Source organism: Salmo salar, chromosome ssa02 (assembly GCF_905237065.1).
Source record: "Salmo salar chromosome ssa02, Ssal_v3.1, whole genome shotgun sequence".
NCBI classification, from domain to species: Eukaryota; Metazoa; Chordata; class Actinopteri; order Salmoniformes; family Salmonidae; genus Salmo; species Salmo salar.
Genome location: NC_059443.1, coordinates 51,789,870 through 51,807,237, shown reverse-complemented (window position 1 = coordinate 51,807,237; position 17,368 = coordinate 51,789,870). Strand labels below are relative to the sequence as shown.

At 42.7% G+C, this 17,368-nt stretch overlaps 1 protein-coding gene across 4 annotated transcripts in view; it reads left to right on the top strand.

The window, feature by feature from the left end:
• Positions 1–17,368, top strand: part of LOC106586164 (striatin) — a 105,550-nt gene that overhangs the window by 66,256 nt on the left and 21,926 nt on the right. For 3 of the 4 annotated variants that reach the window (XM_045705701.1, XM_045705696.1, XM_014173094.2), the window contains 5 exons: positions 6,193–6,269; positions 8,778–8,859; positions 13,844–14,014; positions 14,384–14,519; positions 15,432–15,588. In XM_045705701.1, coding sequence (XP_045561657.1) covers positions 6,193–6,269; positions 8,778–8,859; positions 13,844–14,014; positions 14,384–14,519; positions 15,432–15,588 — 623 coding nt within the window. Of the gene's footprint in view, positions 1–6,192; positions 6,270–8,777; positions 8,860–12,788; positions 13,059–13,843; positions 14,015–14,383; positions 14,520–15,431; positions 15,589–17,368 lie in introns of those variants that run through there. The other variant, XM_014173113.2, reaches the window with a different exon arrangement.

The window sequence follows — 17,368 nt, the reverse complement described above, 5'->3', positions numbered from 1 at the left end:
CAAAAGTTTCATTACCTTTGTTGTCTTCGTCAGAATGCACTCCCAGGACTGCTACTTCAATAACAAATGTTGGTTTCGTCCAAAATAATCCATCGTTATATCCGAATAGCGGAGTTTTGTTCGTGCGTTCCAGACACTATCCGAAATGGTAAAGAAGGGTCGTGCGCATGGCGCAATTCGTGACAAAGAAATTCTAAATATTCCATTACCGTACTTCGAAGCATGTCAACCGCTGTTTAAAATCAATTTTTATGCCATTTTTCTCGTAGAAAAGCGATAATATTCCGCCCGGGAATCTCCTTTTCGGCAAACAGAGGAAAAAATCACAAAGACGGGGGCGGGCAGGTCACGCGCCTAAGCCCACAGTCCCTTGATCGGCCACTTGAGAAAGGCGATAATGTGTTTCAGCCTGGGGCTGGGATGACGACATTCAGGTTTTTCCCGGGCTCTGAGCGCCTATGGACGACGTAGGAAGTGTCACGTTAGAGCAGAGATCCTTAGTAAAAGATAGAGATGGCAAAGAAGTTCCAGAAATGGTCAGACAGGCCACTTCCTGTAAAGGAATCTCTCAGGTTTTGACCTGCCATTTGAGTTCTGTTATACTCACAGACACCATTCAAACAGTTTTAGAAACTTTAGGGTGTTTTCTATCCATATATAATAAGTATATGCATATTCTAGTTACTGGGTAGGATTAGTAACCAGATTAAATCGGGTACGTTTTTTATCCAGCCGTGAAAATACTGCCCCCTAGCCATAAGAGGTTAAACAGCATGAAAATTCCAGAAAATGATGTCATGGCTTTAGAAGTTTCTGATGGACTAATTGACATCATTTGAGTCAATTGGAGGTATACCTGGGGATGTATTTCAAGTTCGACCTTCAAACTCAGTGCCTCTTTGCTTGACATCATCATTGGAAAATCTAAAGAAATCAGCCAAGACTTCAGAAAACATAGTCTGGTTCATCCTTGGGAGCAATTTCCAAATGCCTGAAGGTACCAAGTTCATCTGTACAAACAATAGTACGCAATATAAACACCATGGGACCACACAGCCACCATACCGCTCAGGAAGGAGACGCATTCTGTCTCCTAGAGATGAACGTACTTTGGTGTGAAAAGTGCAAATCAATCCCAGTACAACAGCGAAGGGCCTTGTGAAGATGCTTGAGGAAACGGGTACAAAAGTATCTATGTCCACAGTAAAACGAGTCCTATATCGACATAACCTGAAAGGCCGCTCAGCAAGGAAGAAGCCACTGCTCCAAAGCCACCATAAAAAAGCCAGACTACGGTTCGCATCTGCACATGGGGACAAAGATTGTACTTTTTGGAGAAATGTCCTCTGGTCTGATGAAACAAAAATAGAACTGTTTGGCCATAATGACTATTGTTATGTTTGGAGGAAAAAGGGGAAGGCTTGCAAGCTGAAGAACACCATCCCATCCATGAAGCACGGGGGTGGCAGCATCATGTTGTGGGGGTGCTTTGCTTCAGGAGGGACTGGTGCACCTCACAAAATAGATGGCATCACGAGGATGGAAAATTATGTGGATATATTGAAGCAACATCTCAAGACATCAGTCAGGAAGTTAAAGCTTGGTTGCAAATGGGTCTTCCAAATCGACAATGACCCCAAGCATACTTCCAAAGTTGTGGCAAAATGGCTTAAGGACAACAAAGCCAAGGTATTGGAGTGGCCATCACAAAGCCCTGACCACAATCCTATAGAAAATGTGTGGGCAGAACTGAAAAAGCGTGTGTGAGCAAGGAGGCCTACAAACCTGACTCAGTTACACCAGCTCTGTCAGGAGGAATGGGCCAAAATTCACCCAACTTATTGTGAGAAGCTTGTGGAAGGCTACCTGAAACGTTTGACCCAAGTTAAACAATTTAAAGGCAATGCTACCAAATACTAATTGAGTGTATGTAAACTTCTGACCCACTGGGAATGTGATGAAAGAAATAAAAGTAAATTATTCTCTCTACTATTATTCTGACATTTCATTCTTAAAATAAAGTGGTGATCCTAACTAACCTAAGACGGGGACTTTTTACTAGGATTCAATGTCAGGAATTGTGAAAAACTGAGTTTAAATGTATTTGGCTATGGTGTATGTTAACTTCCGACTTCAACTGTAGCCTGGAATCCAAACTCTAGTATGCTCCGTTTCATTTTGAATTCCAGGCTAGGTAGGAATCACGGGTGAAACGGAATATGCCAGTTTGGAGTCCAGGCTTTACAATGGTGAAACGGAGCATACCAGTTTGGATTCCAAGCTTTAGCCATCCCAACCACATGTCCAGTCTCCTACTTTCAGTTTGGATTCCAGGCTAGCTAGAGCCTCACTTTGTCTTAAACCTATGGAGTCTGGTAGGGTGGATGAAGAAATGAAGAGAACCTGAACGGCATGGTCTTTCTGAGAACCTCTGCCACTCGCCCGCCATGTGATTATAGCCTCGGAACGGAAGTTTCCCGGCTACTCCACGTCACTCACCCACCCTTTTCTTGCTCTCTCGTTCACGGTCTTATTCTCTCTTGGTCTCCTTTGCCCTCTTGTTCTCATTCTGTTTCTCTTTCTCTCTGTCGTCACTCTTTCTGTCCTCATCACACTCTCCTTGTCCATCCTTCCCCCTCTCTTTGACCATGCCTGTCTCCCGTCTCTGTTTCACTTTCTCTGCCCTTGTCTCCTCGCCTTTCTGTTCTCCATCTCTTCCCTTTTGCACACTTTCCTTTTCTCTCCCTTGCTCCCACTCTCTCCCCTTCTCTACCTTGCTCCCACTCTCTTTCTCTCGCTTGCTCCCACTCAATTGAGCATGAGTCATTCTGTATCATTCGGAGTTCTGACTGGTATAATACGTTTATCTCTCTGCCTTTCCATGTAAGGGAAACCTTGAGCATCCAACCTCCAGTTTATTTAAAATCGGTCTGTCCAGATGCACAATGCAAGCTAACATTGCATTGTGTATCTGTATAAGTTTGCACCGACTGTACGTAGTGTTGTCATTTTATTGATTTATGCCAAAGTACTTCTTCAGTTCCTTCATCTGCATTCTGCCCTAAAATGAAAGAACTAGAGAGTAAACATATTGACTAGTTTGAGAGAAGCATCCACAATATTACGTTCACCTGTTCCCTGTGTACAAATCAGTGCAGATGAAGGAGAGGAGATGATTCGAGGAAACTACATTAGACTACTAAGATCCACCCTTGTAGCCCGGTCCAACCTCTGTTTGTGCTGTCTTGCCAACTCCCATGGTCACTGTCATGTCGGGCTCCCGGGTGGTGCAGCGGTCTAAAGCACTGCATCTCAGTGCTAGAGGCTTCACTACAGACCCTGGATCGATTCGTGATTGGGAGTCCCCTAGGGCGGCGCACAATTGGCTCAGCGTCGTCCGGGTTTGGCTGGGGTAGGCCGTCATAAATACAAAAAATAAATATGTCAAATCATGGGAGTTGGCAGGACTGCACAAACAGATCTGGGACCGGGCTGTAACTCTTGGACTGTGACAAAGTCAAGGGTTGCGTCCCAAATAGCACCCTATTCCCAACATTGTGCATTACTTTTGACCAGAATCCTGGTCAAAAGTAGTACAATAGGGAATAGGGTGCCATTTGGGATGCAGAAAAGGTCACCCCCATTGCTAGCAAGAAGAGTTCATTTTTAGTTTCCCCCACAATGAAATCTGGGAGGGGACTGTGGATGTGTGTCCGTCTGTTAGTCAGTCACATGCGATATCTCAGACAGCACTAACCCGATTTTGACGAAACGGGGGTAATGAGCCGTCTTGCCATAGAGAGCCAACATTGACAAAATTACACTGATTGGCCAGATGGTGGTGCTATAAGATATGAAAATGCTAACATTGAAAGGTCACGCACCTCAGTCCGTTTGACATAGTCATGAAATTCAGTACATTGGTCCCTCTTTACAAGGAACACATTTCCCACAAGGTCCTCAATGACGGATGTTACGCCATTTTACATTTTGTGATAAACACTTAAAATGCTACTCTTCTGGCACGATCTGCATGAAACTTGATATGTGGCATCTATGGACAAAGGCTTCTCAGTGCATTGAATATACGTTTTGTAGTGCTTAGGTTATGAGTACTGATATAAAGTTTTTTACATTTTTTATCGGAGTTGTGCCTGTTGTTCACGCGTGTATCTGCCCTCTCATAGGCTAGAATGGTCCCACACCTGATCTTGCCTCTTCCCGACTGTCTTCTAGTCTGAATACCAGTCTCTTTAGCTAACGTTCCACTTCATACCACTCCTTGTCGTTGCCAAAAAGACTGGATTTACAGCGGAGTTGCTCATTGGTTGTTCATTTTCCATGACAACATGTGGAGCCTCAAATAGTAGAATTTGAATTTGTAACAAAATCAAAAACAAACATTTAGCTGTTAGCTGGACAAGTTGTTGTATAAGATGTTTTGTGGTTGGAATTGCAGTCTTTGGGACATGACGACAGGGAGTGGATTAGCTAAAGAGACTGGTACCCAGGTTAACTGGCTTCCATTTTAAGACATTTATTTTCATTGTTCGAGTGGCCACTGAAGTATCTGGTCAATTTAATGGATCATCTGTGGTCTCACACGATAACTGAAGAAAAAAAACAGATGCGACACCTCCGGGAATGGTTGCGAAGCAGACTAGGTAGACCAGGCCAGGGTTTGAAAAGTCAATGAGAGAAGTGAAAAATGGTTCCTTTAGTTGTTCATTTTATTGTTAATCTAGATTAAAGCCAATGTCCTAAATGATTTGAACATGTTATTACTCTAACACGACTTTATATCGAGTGAGTGCGTTTGATTTGACAGCCTGCACATGCGCAGTTCGGCATGAGATGACCGTTACACCCAATGACGTGTTTCTGTGCATGAGTTTAGCTAGCCAACATCGCCTTGACATCACCTACAAGTGTGATTGGAGATTTCTATTGAAGAAACAGTTTTATCCTATCTTCATACTGTACCGTCCTTGACTACTTTTTGGATGACCTCTGGTGCTCTCCGGAGTGAAGTTTCTCCAAGGTAAAGATCTACATTAAGCTTCCCCTCCCCTAATCCGTACCTCCAATCCGTACCTTAACCATTAGTGGGGGAAGTGCAAAAGTGATCCAAGATTGTTTTGAATGACTTCTCCTGGTAATACTGTTATTGACAAAAAGAGACCTTTTTAGTTTTTGGGGCTGACAATAAGTGATGATGATATTGATGATGGTGATGAGGATAATGATGCAAAGAATCACTGGAAATTAGCATAAACTAGGGTGTGATGGTGCAATGCACTTAACTGTTTTACATTCAATGTGTCAATGTTTTGATTATAAATCCCTATGTAAACGACTTGGGAAAACAAATGAGTTAAATGACCATGATATTGATGAGGACGATGATGGTGATGGTATTTTAAAGTAATCCATCATCCCCTCAGTGTCTTATTTTATAGAATTACCAGCACTCCACTCACCTAATCCCCTCTCCTCATGGTCTTTGTTTGTAAGGATTCAATGTTTGAGTGACACCAAGTCAAGTCGCAGTCTAGCTAACCAAGTAGAAGTTCTCATATAAGCGCATCTTCACAAGAGGGCACCCATCCAGGGCCTGTATTCATAAAGCCTGTCTTAGTAGGAGTGCTGATCTGGGATCAGTTTTCTTTTAGATTATAAGGAATGGACGGGGGGGACCTGATCCTAGATCAGCACTCATATTCTGAGACGCCTTATGAGTACAGGCCAAGATGTCACACACTCCTCTGGCCGACCTATAATAAATATATATATTATTTTTACCTTATTTAAATTTGTAGTATAGTTTGCATGCTATCTGTGCATGGAAGCAATCTTGTTAAAAAAAAAAACTAAAATGGCTTAATATCCACCATTAAGTTTAGATTAATATCAACCCAGTGAATTAACAAATTATTTTCTTCCTCCTGTGTAGCATCCCTCCCACCTGTTCTTAATATAATAATATATGCCATTTACAAGACAGTTCTTCAAATGTATGTGTGAAGCCAGTTAATTTACAGATACAATCAACAGTGAGAGGGTTATCTTCTGTTAGATCATTTATAAGCTGTTAAATCACTGTGGCTGCCTTATCATTAAAGCTTTATTTGTTTCTCCTCTCTCGTTCTTTCTCTCTGTCCCTCTCTTTTTCTCTTTTCCTTTCACCCTCAGGTCAAAATACCACAAGCTCAAATATGGAACAGAGTTGAACCAAGGAGACATGAAACCTCCCAGCTACGATGATTCCGGTAAGTTCCCGAGTGGCGCAGCGGTCTAAGGCACTGCACCTCAGTGCTAGAGGCGTCACTACAAACACCATGGTTCGAATCCAGGCTGTATCACAACTGGCCGTGATTGGGAGTCTCATAGGGCGGCGCACAATTGGCCCAGCGTCGTCCGGGTTTGGCTGAAGTAGGCCATCATTGTAAATAAATGAAGTTAAATAAAGGTTAAAAAAAGTTCCACCTCTGTACTCTTAGGACCAACCGGTGGCAGTGACACTACTTTGAGTCCTACATCGTAAAGCTATGTTTTAATGCCGCAATTAAAATGACTAATTAAATATTTGTATGGCGCCTTTCTCAGACCCCAAGTGCTTTACATATTCAAGATTACACGATGCGTTCACACACGCTGTAGACATAGATGGAATAAATTAAAACCAAAAATGCCAAAAACAAAGCGCAACCAAAATCGGGGGCGCCTAGGTTAGTGGTTGTAAATGAAAGCATGACTTTGCAGATCTCATCAGCAGTCATCACTCATGATGGATGACATTTGTGACCTACCGCCTTGATTCGGTCTTATGTAGCTAATTTTGACGTTTTTTTTTTTTTTTTACATTGGATTAAAGTAGAGACTCCGAGCAAGAAAATTGTAATTGATACAGTTGAGGAACAATGGGAAAATAATTATGCTTTGAAAGTTGACAAACTTGTAACCCCACTTTTGAAAAAATGGCCCTTGTATATTTTGGTACACCTACTGGAGAGCTCTTCTTTGTCAACTCCCATTCAGCATCATTCACAACCTCTTAAGCCTTAGCCCCACACATCTCTTTAAGTATTCACATGTGAGGCCATGTGCTAAACAGAGTGAGTAATTTAGTAAACAACCAACGATTTCAAGACTAAAAGTAGTAGCCTACAATAAGGAAAAACTCCAGGTAAAAATACACTATCTAGTCCTTGTCTATATCCTAATCTGACTTTGGTGCAGGTTATGTTTTTCTTAACATTACCGTAAATGTATTTGTCAGATGCACAGGATGCAGAAGATGTAAACAGTAGAGTAAAAAGGGTTACTTGCATAGCAGCAATATAAAAAACTAAAAAGTCTCCAGATATAAATATTTTATAGTTATTAGATGACGTTCACCTGACACACTTGTCGAAATTCATGGATTATGTGAAGGAAATGCTATAACCACCTCGCAGCCACATCTAGCTAAGTGGATGGGTCACTGTTGTCTAGACATGTACACATGTTCATTAAATACAATAGATGGCTGGAATCACCCCCAGACACACCTGGCTAACTTGATGGGTCCTGTAATCATCTGTTGAAGTTGAGTGTTTTGTTTAGACATGTAGGTAGCTAGCTAAACAATGAACCGGCATAACCCCAACTCATACTACTACCAATATAAACATTATCATAGCTGTAGTATGAATCTGCAGGTAGCTTAAGAGCTAATCAACTAGGTTCAATGTTAGCTAGCTAACATTAGGCTATAACTAGCAATGCAAATGGATTTCTGATTTGAATAATACTACTACACAGATCATACACGTAACGTTCGCTAGCTAGCGAACAGTATGCTATAACTTGCAATGAAAATGACTTCCTGACAATTAGAAACGTATAATATCTGAAAATGTAGTTAGACTTTTACCAGTATACATGGATGAACGCTTCACGGCAGACTGAAACTATTTAACTCTATTTTGTTTGTAGCTATATTTTGTTTGGCCAGCGTTATCAGGTCACTCTGGTTCACACTGACCGTGGCGTGTGCAGAAAGTAGCCCATCACTTTTTCCAACTGATCTGTCGATAGCGCTAGCCTGCTAAATTCAGGGCATCAATGTTGTTGAGAAAAGTAGCAAAACTTTTGTATTTCTCGATGGCTAACGTTATATCTTTCACAAATAGCACAGTAGAAATGACTATCAACACATACTGAGCAGTTCATGTTATAGACAGAAGCATGCTACATGGCAGACCAATCCAAACTCAGCATGTCCTGCCCATGCATTATCTCAGCCAATCATGTCTTGCGGGAAGGTTCCTGTCATTTTCTGTGGCAAAACTAACTGGGCTCGTAATTTTAACAATTTTATTCATATTTACAGATGGAATACAAGTTTGTTATTAAAGCACATGAAAGTTCATGTTCCAGAAGGCATTTCTGCCCCAAAAATGTTTTGGTTAAAAATAAATGTTTATGTTCAAATGCCTCCTGTGAAGTGGTGACGTGTGACATACGCCTAGTTTCCTGAAACGAGTAACATTTGTGCATGTGAAATGTCACAATACTGACATGTTTCGTTCAGATGTACTGTATGCATTCTGACAATCTAACCTGGATTACACCATGTCTCCTGACCTGTTTCAATTGGAATTTTGGAGTGAAATTGAATGTAGCACAAATACTGTAAGTATGTAAGTCCATGCTTCAAGATTGTGAGTGAAGCCTTAATAACATGGTGCTTCTGTCTGTCTGTCTCATTCTTGTCTCCCCTCTCTCTCCATCAGATGAAGGGAATGAAAACGAGGTCCCGAGCCCCCCCAACAGTAGTCAGCTGGGTTGGAAACAGGGACGGCAGCTGCTCAGACAGTGAGTGCAACACACACACATTTTTTTGTCTTAATGGTGCCCTATGGCTGTACACTTTTAAGTGCTTTGAGACCTGGTGACCTTCTGATCAGAAGGTTTGCAAGGGCGGGAGTTTCGGCTTTCCATGGTGACATCACCATGTGGAATATTGGTTAGTAGACCAATAACAAAGAGCATTCCAAACCTCTCTGCCAAAAACAGACAGTTCTTTTTCAATTTTCCCCTCCCCACTCAAACCCTTCCCAGACAGTCCAAGCAATATTGTACTACAGTCTACTACAGGTACTTACACTGAACAAAAATATAAACGCAATATGTCAAGTGTTGGTCCCATTTTTCATGAGCTGAAATAAAAGATCCCTATATTTTCCATACACAGAAAAAGCGTATTTCGCCAAAATGTTGTGAACAAATGTATTTACATCCCTGTTAGTGAACATTTCTCCTTTGCCAAGATAATCCATCCACCTGACAGGAGTGGCATATCAAGAAGCTGATTTAAACAGCAGGATCATTGCACAGGTGCACCTTGTGCTGGGGTCAATAAAAAAGGCCACTTTTAAAATGTGCAGTTTTGTCACACAACACAATGCCACGCCACAGATGTCTCAAGTAATGAGGGAGCATACAATTGTCATGCTGACTGCAGGACTGTCCACCAGAGCTGTTGACAGATAATTGAATGTTCATTTCTCTACAACGTGGTTTTAAAGAATATGGCTGTATGTCCAACCGGCCTCACAACTTCAGACCACGTGTATAATGTCAACGTTGTGAACAGAGTGCCCTGTGGTGGCTGTGGGTTATGGTATGGGCAGGCATAACAAACACAATTGCATTTTATCGTTGCCAATTTCAATGCACAGAGACACCGTGACGAAATCCTGAGGCCCATTGTCGTGCAATTCATCCGCCAGTATGATAATGCATGGCCCTATGTTGCATGGATCTGTACACAATTTCAGGACGCTGAAAATGTCCGTTCTTCCATGGCCTGCATATTCACCAGAAATGTCACCCATTTGAGCATGTTTGGTATGCTCTGGATTGACGTGTATGACGGCGTGTTCTTGATCCTGCCAATATCCAGGAACTTCGCATAGCCATTGAAGAGGAGTGGGACAACATTCCACAGGCCGCAATCAACAGCCTGATCAACTCTATGCGAAGGAGATGTGTTGCGCTGCATGAGGAAAATAGTGGTCGTGTTGTTGCGTTTATTTTTGTTCAGTATAATTGTTACCCAGCAACAATTTGATATTGATATAGAAACGGTTGCATTGGGCCTTTTTAAATGCAATCCTTTATAATCTATTTAGCAGTGTGTTTTTATCTCTGTGCAGCTGTCAGAAACTCTCCAACACCCAATTTCTGGCTGGAAGATGTGTGGCGACGTGGACAATCAATATTATCCTGCATCTGGGTTGTTACAACAACCACTGACTCAATAGGGAATGCCTCTTGGAGTTGGTGGCTGTATGTCACCGGACTGTCGGTGTGCTCGTGTGTGGCTGTAACCATCGGGCACCACCATCAGCTGCAAGTGTCTGTCTTTAAGACAAAAAGCCATCAAAGGGAGGAAAATCTTCTTAATGGAGATTAAGAGCCTCGGTATGAATAGAGTAATGGAGTAATCCCCCTGAGACTGGTGGGATGTGTGGATTGTTAGACACATGCGCACACACACACACACTGAGACATATAGAGCAACACGCATAGAGCAACGTACACACAGAGTAAAATACGCACACACTTAGACACATGCTCACACACACAGTCTGAGACGCATACATACACTAAGACCAACTGAGAGACACACACACAGAAAGAGCGATATACACATTTTGTGACACACACACACACACACACTGTGTGTTACTCCTAGCATGTGAGTGCAAAGGGGTGTGAAAGCTCTTAAAAGGTTTGTACTTTGGTGCCCTCTGGGTGTCAAAAGTCGTCAGGACATAGAATGAGCGGAAGGGGATACAGAGAGAGTGTGCTTGCTTGCTTGTGTGTGTGCGTGCTTGCTTGCTTGTGTGTGTGCGTGCGTGCTTGCTTGTGTGCGTGGTATGGTGGTGCTTGTGTACGTGCTTGCTTGCGTGTGCGTGCTTGCTCGTGTGCGTGCTTGCTCGTGTGTGTGTGTGTGTGTGTGTGTGTGTGTGTGTGTGTGTGTGTGTGTGTGTGTGTGTGTGTGTGTGTGTGTGTGTGTGTGTGTGTGTGTGTGTGTGTGTGTGTGTGTGCATGCTTGCGTAGTTGTGAGACCTATAGAGAAAAAGGAATAGACAGATAATACTGTGATGGAGCAATGAGAGAGTACACAGTACAATCTATGCCGCAGCCCGTCTGGTGTTCAACCTTCCCAAGTTCTCTCACGTCACCCCGCTCCTCCGCACACTCCACTGGCTTCCAGTTGAAGCTCGCATCTGCTACAAGACCATGGTGCTGTGGGGGGAACGGCACCTCCGTACCTTCAGGCTCTGATCAGTCCCTACACCCAAAGAAGGGCACTGCTTTCATCCACCTCTGGCCTGCTCGCCTCCCTACCTCTGTGGAAGCACAGTTCCCGCTCAGCCCAGTCAAAACTGTTCGCTGCTCTGGCACCCCAATGGTGGAACAAGCTTCCCTCACGACGCCAGGACAGCGGAGTCAATCACCACCTTCCGGAGACACCTGAAACCCCACCTCTTTAAGGAATACCTGGGATAGGATAAAGTAATCCTTCTAACCCCCCCTCAAAAAAATATATAGATGTACTATTGTAATGTGGTTGTTCCACTGGATATCATAAGGTGAATGCACCAATGTGTAAGTCGCTCTGGTTAAGAGCGTCTGCTAAATGACGTAAATGTAGGGTTTACACTGCAACTCCCAACAGAGTGAATACACACACACACACACACACACACACAATCTCTCTATCGCTCTTCTATGCATTCTCATGATCCGCACAACTCCTAGAGCACTCCGACAGCAGCACACATGGCATGGCCACATCTCAGTTCCACAGAGTGGTCATTGATTTCACGTCAGAGCACAGTTACAGCACAGTCCACATATCCCCAACCCTCATTTCATCTCGCCAGCCCACACTATGGAACCAGGTTCTTCTTGTCGATAATACTCCGGTCTCACTGACACGGGCTGCAGAACGTACAGTATATTTATCTCAGTGCTTGTATGTGTGTCAGCGTGTTTAAAAGAAAGTGTGTGAGTGTTTCAAAATGGCACCCAAGCCTTCAAATGTGATGTGTGTGTGTGTGTGTGTGTGTGTGTGTGTGTGTGTGTGTATATATACACACAAAGATATATGTTGTATCCGTCTACTTGTGTGTAGCGGCAGCTACAGGCAGGCACTGAACCACTCAAGGGAAAGGGTCCCTCCCCCATCAGAACCATGAACTCACTGAACCGGACCTGACAAAGAGAGAGAGAGAAGTGAAAGGGGGGGATAGGATTGGGGCAAAGCAGAGAATCATGGAATGCAGCTAGTCTAAAGACAGTTTGAAAAGAAAAACCTGAGAAGTTCAACAGACACTTGATCAGAGTCCAACGTGCATTGTTACACCTATTCTTGACTTCTAATTCTAAAATAATTGACCTTTTCTCAACAATTGAAGTTAAACTTGTTTTATATATGAATACTAGGTATTGGCTAATTTGTGTATGTTATGAGCAGTTTTACCCATTTGAAGTTAAGAACTCAACATTTTAATGTTGCACGTAGCTCCAATACCCACAGCATACAAGGCCTTATGTTATGCAGAATATGTACTTGTTGCCAGAATAGATCAAGCAATAAATCTTGGCACTAAATTGTATTATCCTTGGATGACGTTCTTGGATGAAGGAATGCGAATGCAGCATCTCATTGAGAGGAAACTTGTGTGTTCATCTGTGTGTGTGTGTGTATTGTCTCTGGTGTGTGTGTGTCTGTGTAACGAAGCACAGACTCTGAGATGGTGTTAGCCCATGAATGGAGGATTGTGTCTGGGCATTCAGGGCTCCTGCGACTGGAGAGGCTGGTACAGCAAGAGACGGAGAGGAACGTTTTTTGATATCTTTTCCCTCGTTCTGTTAAAGCTTGCACAAGATGCTGTTTTATCAAAACCTCCGACCATTGAGCATCAGCATCGGAACTTAGCGTGTCTTGAAGGAATAAGGATAGAAGGGTGTCATTTTGGTTTTACCTACCGAGTGAGGTATGTTGTGGTTTTGGAGGGCTTCAGTGAAATTTTGCATACGATCTCGTTAAGTAGTTTGTAAATCGGCATAAGATTGTATTCATGTGTGGTTTTAATTGGTTCAGTTATGCAATACTGTATACATAGTTTGTCGTTTCATTCCCTTGTTGTGCAGTGACTGAAAACGGATGTTTTCCGCTCTGAGAGAAATAGTTTGTCACACAATTGCTTTCTTTGGACCCTATGGTATATAAAGGAACATGTTTGTTTTCTTCAGAAACTGTAACCTATTGAGTAGGCCATATTTAATATTTATAGCTTTGATAGGACTTTGTCTTTGGTATCTAATCCAGTACGTCTTGCTCCTGAAATGGTCAATGTCCTGCTCTATCCTGTCAGACTAACACACCAGGAACTCCACTTAAATACGGTTAACTCGAAAGAACTCTACTTAAATATAAATGGCAATGGTTTTAGAATCACTTTCAAGTGTAACTTTAACCTTGACTCCAATCGTCTCTTTTGAAACCTAATTTACACAGTGATTAGCGTGACACACCAAATATCATAAGCAGTCGTAAATATGCAACTAATATATAGTCATGTCGCTTCTGCAATGTTATGATGTAAAAACTGGAGTAGATGGAAGTTGCACCTAGACCCCCCCTTATGGTTATGGTTAGGATTGGGGGATTAGAGCTGATCCTAGATCAGTACTTAAAGACACTTCTCACTCTACGTACAAAATCTTAAAATTATTAGGCGATCTCTCCCGTAACATTCAATCGGGCCTTACTTTCCAGGTACCTTCAGGAGGTGGGCTACACGGACACCATCTTGGATGTGAAGTCCCAGAGGGTCAGGGCGCTGCTGGGCCTGGCTGGAGACTCTGGAGAGAGGCCGTCGGTCAGGAATCCGGAACCCATGGTCAACGGCACCGAGCCATCTTTGCAGAAGGACAGCGGCATGATCAGGTGAGCTACCGCTAACTTCTAATTACTATTGCTGCTGTTATGGTTATTGCTGTGCTAAATGCTGTTGTTTTGGTTGGCGCTAAAGGTATTAATATGGTTAAGGCTAAATCCCATTGTTATTGCTATCATTAATGCTGTTGCTAATGCCACTGTTGTAGCTATCGCTAATGCTATTGTTGTAGCTATTGCTAATGATATTGAATATTGCTAATGCTATTGTTGTAGCCATTGCTAATGCTATCACTAATGGATAACTAGCATTCTTCAAGGAAGTCCAGTGAGAAACAGTGTAGGGTTGCAAGTGTAGGAGCCCTGCATTGTTTTTGTGCTGTCACTAACATCTGTCTCATTTTCTCTCCTGTCCGTCAGTAAACCTGACATGTCTGACTCGGCCACTGTCCTTGAGGCCTTCAAGTTCATAGAAAGCGCCGCCGCCGAGTTTAGCGACGAGGAGGACGACGAAGACAGCGACGGGAGGGACAAGACCATTATGAACTTGGCCACTGTAAGCAAGGACACACACACACATTCATGATCTGACTTGTAGCCATTGCCCCATGAGGAAGCCCAACAATAGAGTAACAGCAGTAACAGATTGAGTTAGCGACAGGCAGCAATAACACTCAAGGAGAACCAGTACCAGTCACAAGCCATGTTAGCGAATTCCTCATACTTCATTCTAGGGTGGTGATAAGTGAAATTGTGTAACTTAATTTTATGTTACAAAATACATTTTACCAAGGCAAATATGATTATTCATGTTCTGAATCATTCAGTTGGTCTTTCTCTAACATATCATGAACATTATATCTAAAAAGTTGGATTTCGTAACCGAATACATCTGGTAATAAGCACCAATCGGTGTTGACATAGTGAGGCAGGTTTCTCTTTAACTTTTGAGGATTTTACATTTTGTGGTCGTCGTCTCCAAAGTTGTTTCTGTGGGTCACAAAAAGCGAAATTAGCATGACACGAGCAGAATTAAATGTAAAAGGCTTTAAAAATAAAACGCTTGGTATACACTCAGTGCTCTTGTGAGAAATCTTTGAAAAATAACAGGAATTTTTTATTAATCTGAAAAGCGTATAATACAATATGAAAATACTACATGTCATGTCTCGAAATCGATATCCTTCTTACCTATATATTGTTTTATGTCCTGTGGATTCAAGAAGAAAGATGACGAGTTCAACGGGAAAGTGAGCCTGTCAGGTAGCCGGTAGCCTTAATTCTTGCACAGAATCCAGCCTAGTTTACGCAATGCAATTTTCCCCAAAATGTTTTTTTTATTTTTTTTATTTTTTAATTACCACGTTTTTGATTGGACACCCTACTCATTCAGACCTACAGTTTAACACTCAACTCATTCAGTCACTCAGACCCCCTCTCTGTCTCTTCAACCCTCTGTCTTCCACAGATGGTGAGGAAGAAGACGTTTTCGTCCCCCTCATCCTCGGACATGAGTGACGACCCGGACACAGAGGAGGCCCTGAAGGGCTTTGACTTCCTGGCCAGCCCAGATGAGATGGAAGGATCGCCCGATGTCCGGAGTGTCGAAGACAGCGGTGACTGGGGTAAGAGAGGGAGGGGCGTTGGTTGGTTGGTGAACACTCAAACTAGAATAGTAAAAGTTTACATGTGGACCAAAATGGGTCTACAAAATTTTGACCGCGGATCATAATTGGGACAGTGGCCAAGTAAGTGGGGACAGTCATGTATTCTCAGGACACTAGAGCATAAAAGGGACAGGAGGGCCATAGAAAGAGGACAGTAGACCAAAGGGAGGACCAGTGGGCCATAGCAGGAACATTGAGTGTAACTCGGTTTCCGGCTCTAGCGCCACAGAACAGTCCCCACTGAGGGGACCTACCCTTTCCTCAGTCGCCCACTCACACAGAATCCTGTATTCTCTAACCTAGTCTTCACACAAAGACACAGCTGGCCACCTGCCTACTGTAGCTCCCTTATCCCCTTCAGCTAACAGAGAACCCCCTTCACTCCTGTCACCTAGCAACGCCGTGTGTTTATCTCCACTCAATGACAAAGGGCATTCCCACGCAATCAGTGAGTCAGCGTGTCACAGGTCAGGCAGCAGTCAGTTGTCAGCCAAGGAGGAAGGATGCTGTGGCATCACTGGTTGTGTGACAGAGGAAGCCAGAGGGATCCAGTTGAAGACAGCCTATGTTCAAAGTAAATACTAAGTATTATGCTAGTGTAGACATTAGAACATAGCCACAACAAATGACAAATTGTCTATGATGCATTGACAATCCAGTTATTTTTATAAATACTTTAATTCAATAGTAGTTCATATAAATAATGGTGACAATTTAAAAAAAATACATCTTGAATTATTGGGATAATTAGGTCAACTTGCGTGGGAAACTGAGTTGTTCGCATTTCTTTGTTAACAATAATTGAAGAAGCCATGAGCTGAACACACAGCAAAGGAAGGATAGATAGATGGATGGATGGATGGTATTAAAGGTCCAGCGGCAGCGATGCGCTTAGCTGATCAGTTGTGAAACGGAGTTGTCATCAGCAGCTCCATGTTCACCTCCTCCGCTTGATCCCACACTGCCGCTACAGACCGACCGGGTGTCCCAAATGGCACCCTGTTCCCTATATAGTGCACTATTTTTGACCTGAGCCCTATGGACCCTGGTCAAAAGTAGTGCGCTATATAGGGAATAGGGTGCCATTTTGGATGGAACCAGAAACATCTGTCGCTGAGGGCTGCAATGGGGAAAATAGAATATCCGTTCTGTTTACCATATATTATATGATCATGCCTGCATCTGAAATTAAAAATATGAATATGCTTATAGGTATAGATACAGAAAACTCCCCCACATTATTATACTTTTTTGTTGTTGAAATTCATTATTTTGGGGATTGTTTGTTCTTTAGCCAGCTTACACAATAAAACCTACATCGTTGCTGCTTTTGATATATAGAACATTTCAAAACATGACACAGTTATTGAATGGCATTGCATTTTGGGGGGGGTATTGAATGTTATTTGCATTATCTTAACATTAGCATGTCGTTGGTATGCTGTTTGCTGCTATTGACGTTGCAGCACAAAGGACAAAGCCTTGCAGAGACTGAGTGAGGCATGGCGGCTGTTCCACCATATGCTTTGTTGTCACCTAATTTGGCAGGACACAGCTTTCTTTGACATTTAATATTTTTGAATACATTAACGCAAACATTTTCAGGATTGCTGCCAGCCATCAAATTAAACATTTGATGTCAGCTGTATTTTTTTTTGTCGGAAGCCAATCTGGCGTTTTACAACTTTTTTTACCCCCCAAACCCTTTGTTTAATGGCAGTTTTTGTGTTTTGTACGT